This window comes from Triturus cristatus, chromosome 2_2, assembly GCF_964204655.1.
Source record: "Triturus cristatus chromosome 2_2, aTriCri1.1, whole genome shotgun sequence".
Taxonomy (NCBI): Eukaryota; Metazoa; Chordata; class Amphibia; order Caudata; family Salamandridae; genus Triturus; species Triturus cristatus.
The window spans coordinates 560855059-560871464 of record NC_140582.1 but is presented as its reverse complement, the minus strand read 5'-3'; the positions used below and the strand labels follow the sequence as shown (position 1 = coordinate 560871464).

The window sequence follows — 16406 nt, the reverse complement described above, 5'->3', positions numbered from 1 at the left end:
TGCTGAATTAGTAAGAATTATTTAAAAATGTACATTTCATCTATATTACAAAGACAAAGTCATATGAATAAATATTGTGTTCAGTAATAATACACATAACTAACAAATTCAAAATGTAATTAGTGACACTTGACACTAGATAAACCCAGTGTCTACTTAAAACATTTTTAACAAGGGATACACTGACATAGGTGTCTTTTCTTGTGCTTTCCTAATAATATTTATTTTTCAAAACTTCACAGTTGCACCTGTGAACATCACCTTCCATGTGAGAACCGGTGTTGTAGGAATTCTGTCATTCTCCATAAATCAATGATTATAATAACAAGAGCGTGAACACGCAAGGGCAACCCAAAGAAGCCGGAAATTGAACCACCAACTTTGGAGTCCAAAAAGAAAAGTTACACTCTATTCAACATAAATACAGCAAACCCCAGCAAGGAGAAGTGGAGACATTGTATTACCTGCAACAGTAATTGGAGAATCTGAGCTAAAACCCCAGAACAACATCAAATTAATTGGAGTCCTCGACTTTCCGGAAGGACTGGATATCAAAAAGAAGAAATGGGAAGTTTTTTACTATTTTCATAGGTTTGGACACAAATGAGAGACGGCCTACAGATTCCATAGTACCTAATTGAAAGAAGGATGGGTCTTTCATATTAATACCACGGTGAGGGTTGGAATGGCCTATCTGGATATCCAGCAGCGGCCGAAGGGCTTGTCTGACAGTGCAGTGTGTGGGACAGTTTTTGGAAGTTTGTGGGCCTGTTTTAAGGACAGGTGGGCAGGTTTTAACTGTTGATTTCCCTGTTTTTCCCACACATACTACCTGCAGCAAACACAAATGCATGCAGTCTCCCATACTTTGTAAAATACCCATACATCCAGTCTTTAAGTTAAGGCCCAGATTTATGGTCTTTTGATGCAGGGCAGTGCAGCATGCCACCTTGCTGTGCGTCAAAAGGCAAGGGCAGGAATGTACAGTATCTATGCAATATGGTGCATTCCCGCCCTTTCTCACTGTGCTGGTGCTGTTTTAGCTGCCTAGCACCAATACAGGCACCCTTGCACCATGGTGCAAGATGTCCGTGTTGTAGGCAGGATTGTTTTTGTGCAGCAAGGGGCACCTTCCTGCACAAAAACAGTCCTGGGAGGCTTTTTCCTCTTTCTACATGGGATGTATGACGTTACAACGCACACTTTTACAACGCATGCACTTACAACACATTTTTTACAACGCATAATCCATTACAACGCATGACATTACAACGCATGACACTACAACGCATTTTAAAAAAATACCTTTACAACGCATTACCATTACAACGCATACTACCTTTACAACGCATACCATTACAACGCATAATATTAAATTACATTTAAGGTAAGTATTAGATAGTATAGGGGTAAAAATTACTATTCTAACTCCAGGGGGTGCAACAGTAGGGTAAGTGTTGGATAGTGTAGGGGTAAAAATTACTATTCTAACTCCAGGGGGTGCAACAGTAGGGTAAGTGTTGGATAGTGTAGGGGTAAAAATTACTATTCTAACTCCAGGGGGTGCAACAGTAGGGTAAGTGTTGGATAGTATAGGGGTAAAAATTACTATTCTAACTCCAGGGGGTGCAACAGTAGGGTAAGTGTTGGATAGTATAGGGGTAAAAATTACTATTCTAACTCCAGGGGGTGCAACAGTAGGGTAAGTGTTGGATAGTATAGGGGTAAAAATTACTATTCTAACTCCAGGGGGTGCATCAGTAGGGTAAGTGTTGGATAGTATAGGGGTAAAAATTACTATTCTAACTCCAGGGGGTGCATCAGTAGGGTAAGTGTTGGATAGTATAGGGGTAAAAATTACTATTCTAACTCCAGGGGGTGCATCAGTAGGGTAAGTGTTGGATAGTATAGGGGTAACAATTACTATTCTAACTCCAGGGGGTGCATCAGTAGGGTAAGTGTTGGATAGTATAGGGGCAAAAATTACTATTCTAACTCCAGGGGGTGCATCAGTAGGGTAAGTGTTGGATAGTATAGGGGTAAAAATTACTATTCTAACTCCAGAGGGTGCATCAGTAGGGTAAGTGTTGGATAGTGTAGGGGTAAAAATTACTATTCTAACTCCAGGGGGTGCAACAGTAGGGTAAGTGTTGGATAGTGTAGGGGTAGAAATTACTATTCTAACTCCAGGGGGTGCAACAGTAGGGTAGGTGTTGGATAGTATAGGGGTAAAAATTACTATTCTAACTCCAGGGGGTGCATCAGTAGGGTAAGTGTTGGATAGTATAAGGGTAAAAATTACTATTCTAACTCCAGGGGGTGCATCAGTAGGGTAAGTGTTGGATAGTATAGTGTAATATTATGCGTTGTAATGGTATGCGTTGTAATGGTAGTATGCGTTGTAATGGAAAGCGTTGTAAAGGTAGTTTTTAAAAATGCGTTGTAGTGTCATGCGTTGTAATGTCATGCGTTGTAATGGATTATGCGTTGTAAAAAATGCGTTGTAATGGTAGTGCGTTGTAAAAGTTGCGTTGTAAAGGTTGTTCCCCTTCTACATGTGCTGCAGAATGCAGCACACATAGAAAGAGGGCAAAATGAGGAGAAATTAAGATCTTTCTCCTCGTTGTGCTACCCATGGGGAGGCGTAAGGTTTTGGTGCATCAAAATTCATGGGTGTTGCAGGGGAACACCCACCGCAATGCCCATCGAATGCCTTCCTAATGCAGAGTAATGGAACACAGCGATTTGCGCTGCCTAGCCTAACTTCATATTAATGAGGCCATTCAAAGCCATGCAAAGTGGCTTTGAGTGGCCTCATATATATGGTTGAAAGGTTTGTTGTGCCATTAACGGCAGCGTAACCCTCTCATAAATATGCCCCAAAGAGTTAAAAACTGTCCTGATTTACAAATGTGGGCAACTTTTCTAGCTATTTGATCAGCTAACTGGGGCTGCTTTTATTTTAGTGTACGGGCCGATTCTTTGTCCCAGTACAACCCTGACCATGATTCCAGTAATTGCTTTACCGCAACCAATTGTTATGAGATTACAGCAGATTAAACTTTAATGGGGAAAAAACGTAATGTTGAAGCTTTTCAAAATGTTCATGCACTTTATGATATATGAAGTTAATACTAATGCACATATGTGGTATTTCCACATACATTGGGGCGGTAATACCGATCAATCTTTTAAGCCAGAAAACAAATGTTACATGTACAGAAGTTCAAGGATCGTACATTTAACATGAATTTCTGAACTTCTGCAATGTATTGATAAGGGTTTATGGATGGGAGTGATGGATGCCAAGACGAAGGCAGAGGAACATGATAGGTGAGTTGTTAAAAGGTGGGTAAAGTAAAAGCCTAAAGTTTCTTAGGAAATGCAGTAAGTAGAAAGGATCATTCTCTAAAAAAAAGTCAATTTGGTATGTTCTCTCTGATCATGTGGTGCAAAATAAAAGGAAAGGTATTCACAAAAACACTTGAGGGTGAGTTGCAAAGTATGCATTACCAGAGAGGCACAGAGTAGCCATAGAAAGGCCATGGCAGCTCTTAGGTCAGGTAGCTGGTAATTTGCTACACTGTGTCAGTTCAAATAAGGATACTTGCTACATTTTAATAATCTGAAAATACGATTTAACATAGTTTCATAAAGGATTTAAATAGTAAAAATATAATCCAAGTTGTACCTAAACGTGTTTAGGATGTTTTGCGCAGAGACAGTATTCTATTCTACTGTTATGCTCAGAATTCTAATGCATAATTGGTGAAATAGCATCTTCTTACAAAACCTTCGTGTTAGAACATACTTTGCAATAGATGCTGTGGTTGCGAAGAGGTTCTTTTTGTGTTTTCAAAGCCTCAGTGTTGTTTCCTATCTTTTATCTTCAATTTCTGAACTTGGATGTGACAGGGTAGCATCATTTAGCTTTTTATTGGCTCACAAGATAAAATGTGTTTCTGAAAACTGACTTTCACCATCGAGATCTTTGCATGGTTATAGTACAGCATCTGATAAACCAAATGTGAACGTTCTTCAGATCATAAAATATACCTGTTAAAGGGAAGGATTACAGCATAATCGTATTTCGGAAGCAAGTCAAAAAATAATGAAGCACAGGACATCAATTACTTTCCTCACCTTTGAAGGCGCTTCTAGCGTGTTCCCCCATCTTTTGACTCTGATGGTAAATTGCATATTCAGCATGGTCATGATCCCACTGAAAGTGCATCCTATCTTAGGAGAGTGGATTTCAAAATACTCATCAAAGACAGTCTTTCCTGGAAAGTCTCTCTTGTTCAGGAGCCTCTTGATGCCATTGCCGATCTGCACCACCACCATGTCCTTGTCAAACATGAAGTGGAAAGGAAAGGTCTTACAGAACAAAGAGGCTGGGATCACCACTGAGGATTGTGGTCGGCACGGAGATAGGGAAGGCTTTGTGTTCTTCATGTGCACTGAGTAGAGCAAGTAGGGCTGGTTAATGAATTCATTGCCATCGTTATTGAAGCAAGCAGGCACCCACCGTACTTCCACCTCCGTCTCATACAGGACATGAGCAGCCGCTTTGATAATGCCGGGGAAGATCAATGCTGTTATTTTTTTGGGGAAAAAATAATACACATTTAAGAAATCTTGATCCTTTTCTAGGCAAAGTATAGACGCCTCCTCTAGGGATTTGCCTTCCTCTGCTCCGTGGCTTTGGTCACTCTGCTTTAGGTGAGTGGTAAAACTGTTCAAGAAGTCCTTCAGGCTTCCGCCAACAACTTCCAAGACGTGCTCATCTTCTTCATAGCACAGACTGAAGAGCTCTTCACCAAGGGTTTCTTTGACGATCTCCACTGGAACACCTGCCAATGTACACAAACTTTGTTTACACATTTAAAGCATCAACAGCAAAATAGGATTAAAATGAAGTCCAAGCCCTCTTGGAAATCACTTTGGAAAGAACACTAAAAAAATCGGGAAAAAGTTAACTTTAATATTTGCTATTTTAAAACTTAAACCATTTTCTTGTCAAGTCCTTCTATTTGCTGGGCGAAAAGAATAAACCACGCAGTCCTACCAGTGGCAAACCAGCTTGCACTCTCTTTGCTATGTTGAATAGGGGGAGAAAATTGGACCCTAAAACCGTCTGTTAAACGCATAACAGAGAGGTTGCGAATGAGAGCCCGATTAACCATTTAAGCAAGTAAGTCTGTCTTATGCCAGGTAATGTCATAAATGCGTTTATTAACCTATAATTATGTGTTATTGCTAGGCCCGGGTAAAATTTCAATTACACTGGCATAATTAGGATAATTTGGGGAATTTCTTGTTAAGCTTGTTATGCAGACTTTTACCCTTTACGGCATTACACCAGGTCACTTAGTTATGTTGATGGTACAATTATAGCGCAGGAACCAGTGCTTAAGTTGAGCCAGTGCTTTCCGATGCTTGGCACCGGCAGTTCATTGTCAACACCAATGCTCATGACAGTCTGCCACATAGGGGCGCTGTTTGTCGAATACAGGGAAAAACACAACAACAGTTGGTTATTAATTCAATATACCTTAGAATTGCTGTTACCTGCCTTCCAAGCCATTCCTAAAGCTTTGGGGGCCGGGACCAGTCTGAATTGTCACAGTTGTATGGTCTCATGGTGAATAGTTGTGTTGGCTCTGTCATAGGTGGGGCTATCAAGAGCAATGGGCTGGTGCGAGCTGCAGTGGCTTCATGACAAGGGCCCTGGCACTCACAAATTAACCTCTTCCATGCTCATGACGGCTCCCGGCCGTCATGAGTCACGGTGGGCGTGTGCGGACGACGGCCGGGAGCCGTCATGACCACGCCCGCGATTGGAATGTTCAGCACGCTGCGGCGGAATTTGCGCCGCAGCGAAGAGGCTAAATATTGGCAGGAACAAAACAAATGCTCAGAATGCGATCGGAAATCGTTTATAATTTTAGAGCTATTTTGTTTAGCATGAAATGCATTCTCAAATCCATGTCGTTCTAAAATATAGCATTGAATGCAATATCTGCATTTTGTGTAATTATGTCATAATATTTTAGAAATTTTGCGTAATTACACTAAAGCAAATTACACAATTTGTGCACATCCCTTTTTACTTGAGTAAATCCTACTAAGGACATGGGGAGTGTGAATGGTAGTGGGTTTCTCGATAGGAAATTTTTTTCTTCCTTATGGAGAAAAAAAGTGCCACTGCAAAAATACGATGGCATTTCATTGTGCGTACATACAATTATGCAATTGTTAAATGCCTTCGCACTTGTATGTAAAGTAATAACGTAATTCACAAAGTTTTCCCTAAAGGATGCCTGAAAACCTGCGACTCACATAGCTTTCTGGGCAAGTTTCTAGAAAGCTTTGTGAATTTCTCAAAATTGCAAATTTGTTATCCGATAAAAAACTTTTTTCTGAATCGGCCCTGAGAGTCAGGATTTAATTGCTGTCCATTACTCACTAAGGACTAGATTTATAATCTTGTGGACAGTCAATTTCTTCGCGAGGGCAACTGAGTAAATTACTTATTTTAGAAATGATCTCCAAGCAGGAAGTCATTCCCTAAAGCATCCCCTGTAACCACCGTCACAGCAGTTCCTGTCAAAGCTTTCTTGCTGTTTGGTGCAAGGCTCTGTCAACTTGACGGAGCCCTGCACCAAACTGTTTTCTTTTTTAAAAGAAAATCCCGAAGTAGGATTTCTTTTGGGAAATACAAAATAAAATGCTCCCCTCGCCATGGGAGGACTCTCCCATGGTGAGCAGAGCATTTAGTAGTTTTCACTGCCTCTTCCTGTCTGGGTTTTCCTGGCACTGACAGGCAGTGAACACTAACCTCTAACACCGACCATCTAAATTAGGTGGGCAGAAATAGAGGTCTGCTTCTGACAGCCCGAACTCCACGGGGCCATCGGAGGGGTTTCCTCACATTCTAAATGACGACCCCGCATTCTAAATTTGACATCAGCACGTCTTAAACGCTCCAGATTATAACAGTTTCATCACAGCGGAGACGGAGCAGTCTCTATCGTGTTTAAACCAGAGGTTCTCCCGCCATATTTTGATCAAAATCTGGTTGGCGGACCATTATGTTGGTGGTTGGCATACTCCGTCATCGTTGTGATGGAGTATGCTCACCACCAACATATAAATCAGGCCATTAGTTAAATGCAAAGTAACTTTTAGGAGGATCTTAAGATGGAGAAATACTATGAGGTTGAAAATGTACTGTTTTTTCATAATATGATTAGCCAGATACAGACAATGTCTCTGACTCAAATGTATTTCTCTCTCCTACTGTAGAACAGTCTGTGTCACAATGACATACTAAGCCAGGTGACTCATCACAGTCTTTTGTGTGAGGCTAAAGCCACACTTCCCATGTCACTAAGTTTGGCTATTTTGAATGGATATTCTCTTCTGTGCGTTACCTTACTCTAGATGTGGATGACCATACATATCATTGGTTTTGCTGATCTAATATATCATTTTCTAGGGAAACAGCTCAATTTTTTTTTGTGACTGCACATTACTTCAGAGACGAATTGAACAGCTGTTGCTATCAAAGCCCTTTTGCTGTACTTCACTGATAAACAGTCCTACCAAGGCTCTCAATATGACATTATTTATTTAGGGATAAGACAATTCAACATATACTATTATAGATGGGTAATAGTGCATCATAGGGACATTTTTTATCAAAGTATCCTGAGTGACTTCAAATAGACAAGGAGCACTAAGCTCGAGTTGTCTATGATGTCACTCAGAATCCTGATGGGGACTAATTTAGAGGTTTCTATATTCACATACTAATGCCAAGGAAAATGTTATGCGAGCATCAATAGATTATTATATGATCTATTACACACAGCATCAGATCCATTTACAGACAATGTCTAATATTTGTGATTGATTCTCATACAATATTGCTGCCTCTCAAAAATACTTTTAAACTATGTCTGAGTAGAAAATATATGAATGAATGTGTGCTTCTCAAGTCAAGCCATTTGAAGTCCATATATTACATAATGTTCTTCTGCCACAAACTAAATCCCTGATCAAAATACATTTGCATAGAATCGTGAAAGATGCAAACATGCCATTAGCAAGAGAAATGATGACTTATTTTCACTCGTGATTTCTGGTAACTGTAGGGCAGTATATGAAATTCTTAGAAGATCACAGGTAATGAATTACACAACCAAAATCTTACACCTTCCTCTCTGTTATGCGTACTGACTCATGAGGGCTACATGGGGAAAGCCATGGGAAACAAAGTTTCTAACCCACCCAGGAATAGTACCTGAGGGATGATAGAACTGTCATCTAAGAGTGATTCTTGAGGCCTGACTCACAAACTGCATTTTGTAATACATTAACAAGCACTGCAGTAATACTACTTACTAAGAAATGAAATTCAAAAACCTGCAGGTGGAAATCTCTACCTTGACCTTTCCTATTTTTTCCCTGTGGAGATCCTCATACACATAAAGTCACTATTTAGTAGTAAATGTGAGGGAGATCCGGCAGAAGGCCTAGAAAGTGGTGAATAATTACTACCTAATGGGAGGGGTTTAGGATGGAGAATTGAGGAGTCTACAGAGGAACAGATACCCCCCCCTCAAAAGAGTAAGCCCATCGACATTCACAAAGTCCACTTCTAAAGTTACTAGAGCCAAAAAAGATCCGTAACAATAGTAAATGTTCTCCAGCTCAGACCTGGAGTAAGTCAGGCACCACACATGGCTAATCCCTAGCACCAAAACGTCCTCCATCAGAAAAAAATTGAATCAGAGACTTACAATTGACTCCCATAGGAAATAATATTAAAATAGGTTAATTTATCTTTTTAAAAATACATATACATTTTATTTAATGTTAAAAAACTATTTCACAATGAAATATGTTATCAATTGTTTTTACTTTTTTTTAAATATAAAATTTGTAGAATAATTAAATTAATTTAAATTCATTCTACACATAAATGTTTGTAATATCTAATACATAGTAAAGGAATATAAACATTTTGCTTTAGGTAGGATTTAGTTTAATAAATTATTTTAATTTAATATATTTAAGTTAATGAAATATTTCATTTCAAATTCAATTAGTGTTGGGAGTGTTTTAAATTCCGTTCTACATGTATACTAAATATGTACAATCAATTGATATTTTTATTAAACATAAAAACTATTTTAGTATATTTAATTTGCTTTTAAATGTTATACGTTTTTCCTTTACTTTACAATGGCAAAATCTCTGCCCCTGTGGTGGAGAGCTCTAACTACACGTGAAAGTTTACAAGTAGCAACTTTAGACTTATAGATTTGGCTCTACCCCATTTTTCAGGGGCAAAGAAATAATTTCACTCTTTGCAGTAAATTTACTCTTGGAAATGATGAAAAGCCGAAAGTAGTAATTATAATAGATAGTGTAAGGGTAAATTTACATGTGTAGATGTATAAACATGTAAATGTACCTTTGTGATAGACCCCTTGGAATACATATTATGATGTTGGAGCACCTGATTGTGGAGCCCAAAGATGGGTATTCATTATCAGTGACAGGAATGTTGGTGGAATGAGGTTACATGTTACACCAATGTCTGGGGAAAGGAATGCCATGAATGGGTGATCCTGTTCCCAGCATTCACAGTTGTGCAGTCCAATGTTCTTCTTTACATTAGCTCTACTACACTGTGTCCCAAGCTCTCTGGATGCAAACCTACAGATCGTATTGCTCTTAAGAGAATGGGTGCTTCGCGACCAGTAGATTGAGACAGAAATATTTCAAGATGTGGTTGTTGGAGCAGTATGGAATCTTTGGAGTATTCATTTGAACTAAGGCACAACAGGTCTATGAATTTTCCAAACATAATGCATGGGGGACCAGGACTCCTTATGGTGCTTGGATAAGTTTGATGAGGTTGCCTGGATTTACTGGATGATGGCACTGCTCAGTAAGAGACAGCCTACAGGCGGCCTTAGTAGGATTTATTTCGCAGGTGTCCAAGAGGCGGGAAATATCACCTTCTTGCGATTTGTATCTTATAAAACTCTCTACATTCTGAATGTGATGCTTTCTGGCTCTCCTACTCTTTCTGAATGTTGTTTAAGTGAAGAGTGAGACAGGGAGACATGGGGAGATTACACACCTGAAAGGCAGTGTGCCAGGTATATTGGTCCTGTTTGCATAGTTGGCCTTATATTTTACAACAGTAAAATGGAGAGCATCCAATGACAGGTTATTTATTTATTCCAGGATGTACTGAGTTCAGCCATGAAGCCCACTGTGCAATCTATGCACTTGACAATATGTAGCTACCAACTTGCTACTTTATCACAGGGCAATCCTACACCCAGAAGATCTCCTAGATCATCCATGACAACTATATGTTAGAAACAACTCTTTTCGACATCTTGTGCAGAAAAGGCATCCAAGTCAATTGGCTGGTGGAACATGTTCCATATCAACATCAAGTCGTCATACTTGCATAACGCCTTACAGCAACAGTCCAAATTAGGCACACATACTGACTCACCATGCACACAGCATGGGTACAAGCCATCTTGCTGGCTAAGCATTGCCAGCTCAATGTCACATCCATTGCGAACTATAGTCACAGATGGTCTTAAAGAACAGTTCAAATTAGACACATCCCCTGACACCAAAATGTCCACAAAATGGCTTTAAGGCATACATTTGCTATGTGTTTGAAATCCCAATTTTACAGCAAGTTGCCTTACACTGATACGTCTATATTGTCTCACCAATCTACATTCTACGATCCTATGGAAGGTAAGTTAAACTTATCACACCCACATATACATATATAGGATTTAAAGCCACGTAATGGGTAAAAATGCATCAAAAAATAACAATGACCTGAAGCTGAACAATGTACACCGTACACCCTAGCATAATTAAAAGAACAGCAATGTACTTCAGCAGGCACATCCATGCTCATAATGCTACACATTCATCAATAATATTATTTAGCCGGCAACTATCGAATGCATTCCATTACTAAACAATACACATGCGTACTTCAACCATGCCAGCCCCTGTCCAGTATGATACACTGCTGCACAATATGAAAATCAAGCAAATTCTATATCAACAGATCTCTCTGATTTTGGGCAAAGACAATCCTAGAACTGTATAGGGAGCGCATATTCCAAAAGTGCTTTGGTCAATACAAGTGGTTGGAATGTGCTACATCAATGCACTTAATGAAACATACATCTATATTTGTTGAATTCTGTTTCAGTGCATCAGTGCTCATGTTTATGTTTCTTTCACTTGTAAAAGGCAGGTGGCATAGCTAATTTACTTGTAGGTGCAGGAGAACATTGTGAATAAGGTGGTACTTAACAATTGGATAAAACTCCAATACGGTAGGAAGGAAGAAATCTGCATAAAGAAAACAGGTAAGAAAATGAAATAGTAGATGCAAGAAGGTGTGGGCCTTGAATACTAGCAATACATTTTCTTATCTGAATGGTGGCAGCTGTTCCTCTAGTCCTTTGCTTTTTTCTTTGCAGACTTGGATTAGAGTCATTCTACCATTGTAGGGCCGATCCTGGGTGCCACTGTTTTGATTGTAAGAAAGCCCTTTGTAAGTCATATTGGCTAAGACAACACATGGATCAGTCACAATGACTTCTAATTTAGATTTGGAAGGCTGTGTGGGGCAAGAACACTGACAACATACTTGCAAGTAGTGTAGCAGCAGCTATTATTAGGGGTTATGGGGTGTGCCCCTGCCTTCTTTGAGACACCGCTTTCTATTCCTTGCCTCTGTTGCCAAAGACTTAACTGACCAGTGTTCATGAAAACACAAGTTTCATGTTTTTATGAACACTGTCAGTGCACAGGTCAGGAGGAGGAGGGGGCTGAAGTGGATCAGGAACAATCCAGCTGCAGTGTTGTTTCAAAATGCGACATTCTGTAGCTGGGTGCCTGGATGGCACATGTGAGGGGAGTAGTTCATCTACGATCTCCTCACACATGCACAATCCTTTTATTTAGCAGACAGGCAGCACAGTATATCTGCTAAAACGTAGCTGTCAGGGTGCACATCAGTGCATCCCTGAGGCCAATGAAGAGCCACACAGTGCAATAGGGGTAAGATCCCACACACTGCCCCAGCTTCCTAGAGGGCTGTGCTGTCCTATCAAGAAGCTGGGAGAGGGATTAAAGTGAGACTTACCCTTTTCAAACCTGGCACTTCTGCTCTGGCTGGCACCTCATTGTGAATCATGGCTTGCTGGTTCCATTATCCAGTGCCAGATTCCTCCTCTGCTGCTGCCATAGAGTCTTCGAGTTGCCATCTAAGGTAGCAAGGGAAGTAAAACAAATGTTGTTTCTCTGTTCATGTGTGTTTGTGAGTGATTGACAACCACTGAGATTGAGTAAGAATGAGTTTGAATGTTTTTGAGAGTCTCAATGAGAATGAAAGTGAGTGGAAATCTGAGATTCAGACTGTATGAATAAGTGTAAGTGTGTAGGGAGTGGGTAAAGCAGTTTGAGTGCATTATAAGCAGTGAGTGATTGGAGATTGTGGGAGGGCGTGGAAGGGCATTAGTTGTATTACTATCAATGGTGCAGCATATTAATGTGCACCAGGGCCCAGAGTCATTGAGTGGGAAAGAATGTGTATGTGTTTGTGAGTGTGAGAAACAGTGAGTATGAGTATGTTTGTAACTAGCTGTCAGTGAGTATCAGTGAGTGTTTGTTACAATGTTAGGGGGAAGAGAGTGATTGCAAGAGGGAGTGAGTGAGAGTGTGTTTGATTGTATGTTTGCAAATGTGAGCATTCCAAAGGCTATAGCATACTCAATGTAATTCAGGGCCTATGGAGGCACCCAAGGTAACATGCTGCTACTAGCATACTGAAAATAATTCTTGCCATAAGAAAGGACACCCACATCAAAACACAGGCCCCATAATTCTAGAAGTAATTCTTGGCATGTACCCTGTGGAAAAATGCTGGTGATTGCATACCAGAGGAAATTCTTGGTATGGAGAAACCCAGGGCAAAATGTTTTCTCAAGGACTGTGGAGGTCATTCTTAGCATAAGGGAGGGCACCCAAGGCAAAATGCAAACCCAGCAATACTGGAAAAAAATATTTGACATAAAGCGGCACCTCTGGCAAAATGCTGGTGTTGGCATACTGGAGACAATTTGTTGCCTTACAGATGGCAGCCATGGCATGTTGGGGCCGCTGGGTGAGCTGGGGGAAGCAAACCATTTTAAAATATGAGTAGCAATATTCTGGTACGGAAATATTGTATTTAATTATTGGCATGGGAGTTCCCATAACAAAATGGTGGCAAAATGAAGTTAATTCAAATCATAAATACGACTCTCAAGGCAAATTTACCCAAAAAAAGGGTGAAATCTGGGCAAGTATTACACTTCTCCACTTTTAATCACCAGCTGCCACTGAAGTAGTGTGATATTTGTTTGACATAGAGGATTGAGACATTCTGTCAACAAGATTTGTATGATGAAGACAGACTGTGAACCTTGTATGAATGCAGGAAGGCCCTCTACTGTTTCACTTTGTGTTTTGAGGAAAATTGAAAATGAGTGCCAGGCAGAAAAAACTCTTGCTTCTTTTGAAGAATCTGACCAACAATTTTTTTTCAAGTTTCTTCTCTGAATAAGCAATTGTCCAGTTGAATTTTAGCTATGTATCTTTTGTATCCGACTAGCATCAACAAAAATTTAAATAGCATCCAGATTAGAACATTTGGAGCTTTTGAACCAACCAGAATGCTCTCCTTGTTGCGAAAGCTTCCATTGCTGGGGCATAAGGTTATTATTCTGTGGTTGCCTGCTCGTTAGAAGGCCTTGATCCAGTTTCTAGCATCCCAACCAGAGCTCACCGCCACTGAAAGGTGAGTGTGCCTCTTTGAAAGCTGCAGGGGCAGCTCTTTCATCAGAGGCTGCTCTGCTTTCACTCTGTGCCGGCCTCCCCTACCTTGCCAAGGGGATATGCAACAGCAATATTCACAGTGTGACTTTGGAAACTATATGGTATGATATTTTCAAGAATTGTTTTTCCACGGTATAATGTGTGCAAAATGTGAACCTTTCACAAGAATGTTTGTATTACAGGTTTAAAAAAAATCATAATTTTTCTAGTCATAAATTGTGCACAGCATGGTTACTGAGAAACATCGAAGTATCTTCGAGAACTTTTGCTGTATTGGTAAAATAAAGGATTTTATGTGTCTTCTGAGTGAGAGGTCTGAAGGAGACCCTCATTGATATGGACTGTGAAATGATTCTGTGAAATGACTGAGGAAGAACTCAGATTGAAAATCATGATAGAGGAATTTTAGGTGAAGATGTCTGGGAGGTGGATGTTTTTCTAGGACTGGGGAAATAGATACTGGAAATGTATGTGTTGTGACACATCCTTTAGCTCAAGCCTTTCTGATTTATGATCGCAGCAGGAAATGATTTCTCTGGGAAAAGGGCTGACATCAAATTGTAAGGGAATGTAAGGCAGTAAACACTGGAGATGCAACCATCTTGGAAAGGAATAGATATAAGGCCAATCACACATACTGTTCCATGAAATTGATGTTTACCTGAAATGGCAGGAGAAGGAAGAGAAAGATATTTCTCATACCCAGTGCTTAATTTGAGCCAGGGCTTTCTAGTGCTAAGCACCGGCACTTAATTGGTTTCCGGTGCTGGGCACCGACACCTAATTGTCAACACCATACTTAGGACAGTCCACCACATGGTGGCGCTGCTCATCTAATTTAGAGATGAGCAGAACAACAGTAGTTTAGGAATGCAATATACATTAAAATAGCTAATACCTGCCATTCCTTTAGCTTTGGGGACCTGGAATAATGTGAACTGTCACATTTACATGCAAGAGAGATGGTTAGTAGTTGTTTTGGCAGCGATGACAAGGGTGATGGGTGGTGCAAGCTGCAGTGACCTCCTGGTCAGAGCCCTGCCACTTAATATTTTACATATAAACACTCCTCATACCGTTGCACTCATCAACTGTCGTCCTGCAGCAAGAGCTGTGCGACATTTATCAAGAGGCGCTACGTATCCTAAAAACAGACTCCAGGCCATTACTAGCATGTGCAGTACCCAAATTTCTGGGGAAAATGTGGTTTATCAGGAGACTCAGATCGAAGAATGGATACATCATTCACTATAGTTCTTTAACTACACCTGGCCCCACTAGTTTACATGCACTTAGGGCACAATATACAAATAGCACCAGTACCAGTTAATACGGTATCATGATTGTGTACAACTATATGTATATAAACTTTCATGGGCTTTTAGTATTGGGGAAATGTTGCAGTTTTCTATCTATGGATTATGCCCTATCCACTTTACCATTTGCTTCTCCTCTATTGGGGCTAAACATTGCAATCTGTGTCTGCGGTTATTTAACAAATATGCATAATGGTACCATTGCACAACATGCACTAGCACTTTCTTCCGTCTCCACCTCTCTGTGAAGGTTTACGCTTGAGAGTATTTTTTTGGGGAGTTCACTTTTGCAAAGCTTTTATTCTATTTTTATGAATAATCTTATTATTTGGATATTTGTAAGATTAGCTCATATTATTTTAAGGATCTATTCAGCCGTAATGTAGAAACTGTGCTCAAGAAGTTATTAGCCGCACCTTTTAATAATGTTTATTAATAATATTTGCCTTTTTAATCCCATTTTAATGTAAAATTTAGTATGGGTTCCATTAAGTGTGGGGCAACTTTGATAAGCTTTAACCACCTTCTCTTTTAATCCATCTTTTTAAATTTATCTTAAAAAAATCTTGTATGATGACGCTATCCTGCTCACTGTCAGTTAACATCGTGTACAGAGATATCGCTAGACATTGTATGTGTTGACGAACCCACTACTTTGTAGCTTTTGCACTTTGACGGTCAAATTTACCGAATAAAGTTTCTTGACTGACTGATTGCCGTCCATAAAACACCTTGTTGAGAGATCCAAAAACAAGAAGATGGCCTGTTGTTGCAATCCTATTCTGAGAGTGAGTCCAATTCTGAGATGCAAGATAGGAAGAGTGTGGAAATATGGATTTTTCTGGTCAGTTATGTCCCCTATCTTGGACCCCAACGGTTCTATGTGCATGTTACAAGTACATGTATGCTCCCTCCAGTTCCAGTTATGAAGACGCAAATACATGTGCGTCCACCGTTAACATGTCCTCTGTTGATCCGCCCTGAATGGGCCGGATATTCCATTCCTAAGTACGAAAGGCCACCGCCTTTATATGGTTCCCTTATGCCATTTCACAGTCCAGGCAAGTAGGCCCTGATTCTGTCATCGAACTCTTCTTGCCTTCTGCCTCTGAAAACTCCAGTCTGAGCCTGCATCTGTGA

At 40.0% G+C, this 16406-nt stretch overlaps 1 protein-coding gene across 2 annotated transcripts in view; it reads right to left on the bottom strand.

Annotated features, from left to right (window-relative positions):
- GUCY1A1 (guanylate cyclase 1 soluble subunit alpha 1) overlaps nt 1–16406 on the bottom strand; it is a 436773-nt gene that overhangs the window by 132821 nt on the left and 287546 nt on the right. For both annotated transcript variants that reach the window (XM_085641712.1, XM_085641711.1), the window contains exon 5: nt 4144–4853. In XM_085641712.1, coding sequence (XP_085497838.1) covers nt 4144–4853 — 710 coding nt within the window. The remainder of the gene's footprint in view (nt 1–4143; nt 4854–16406) is intronic.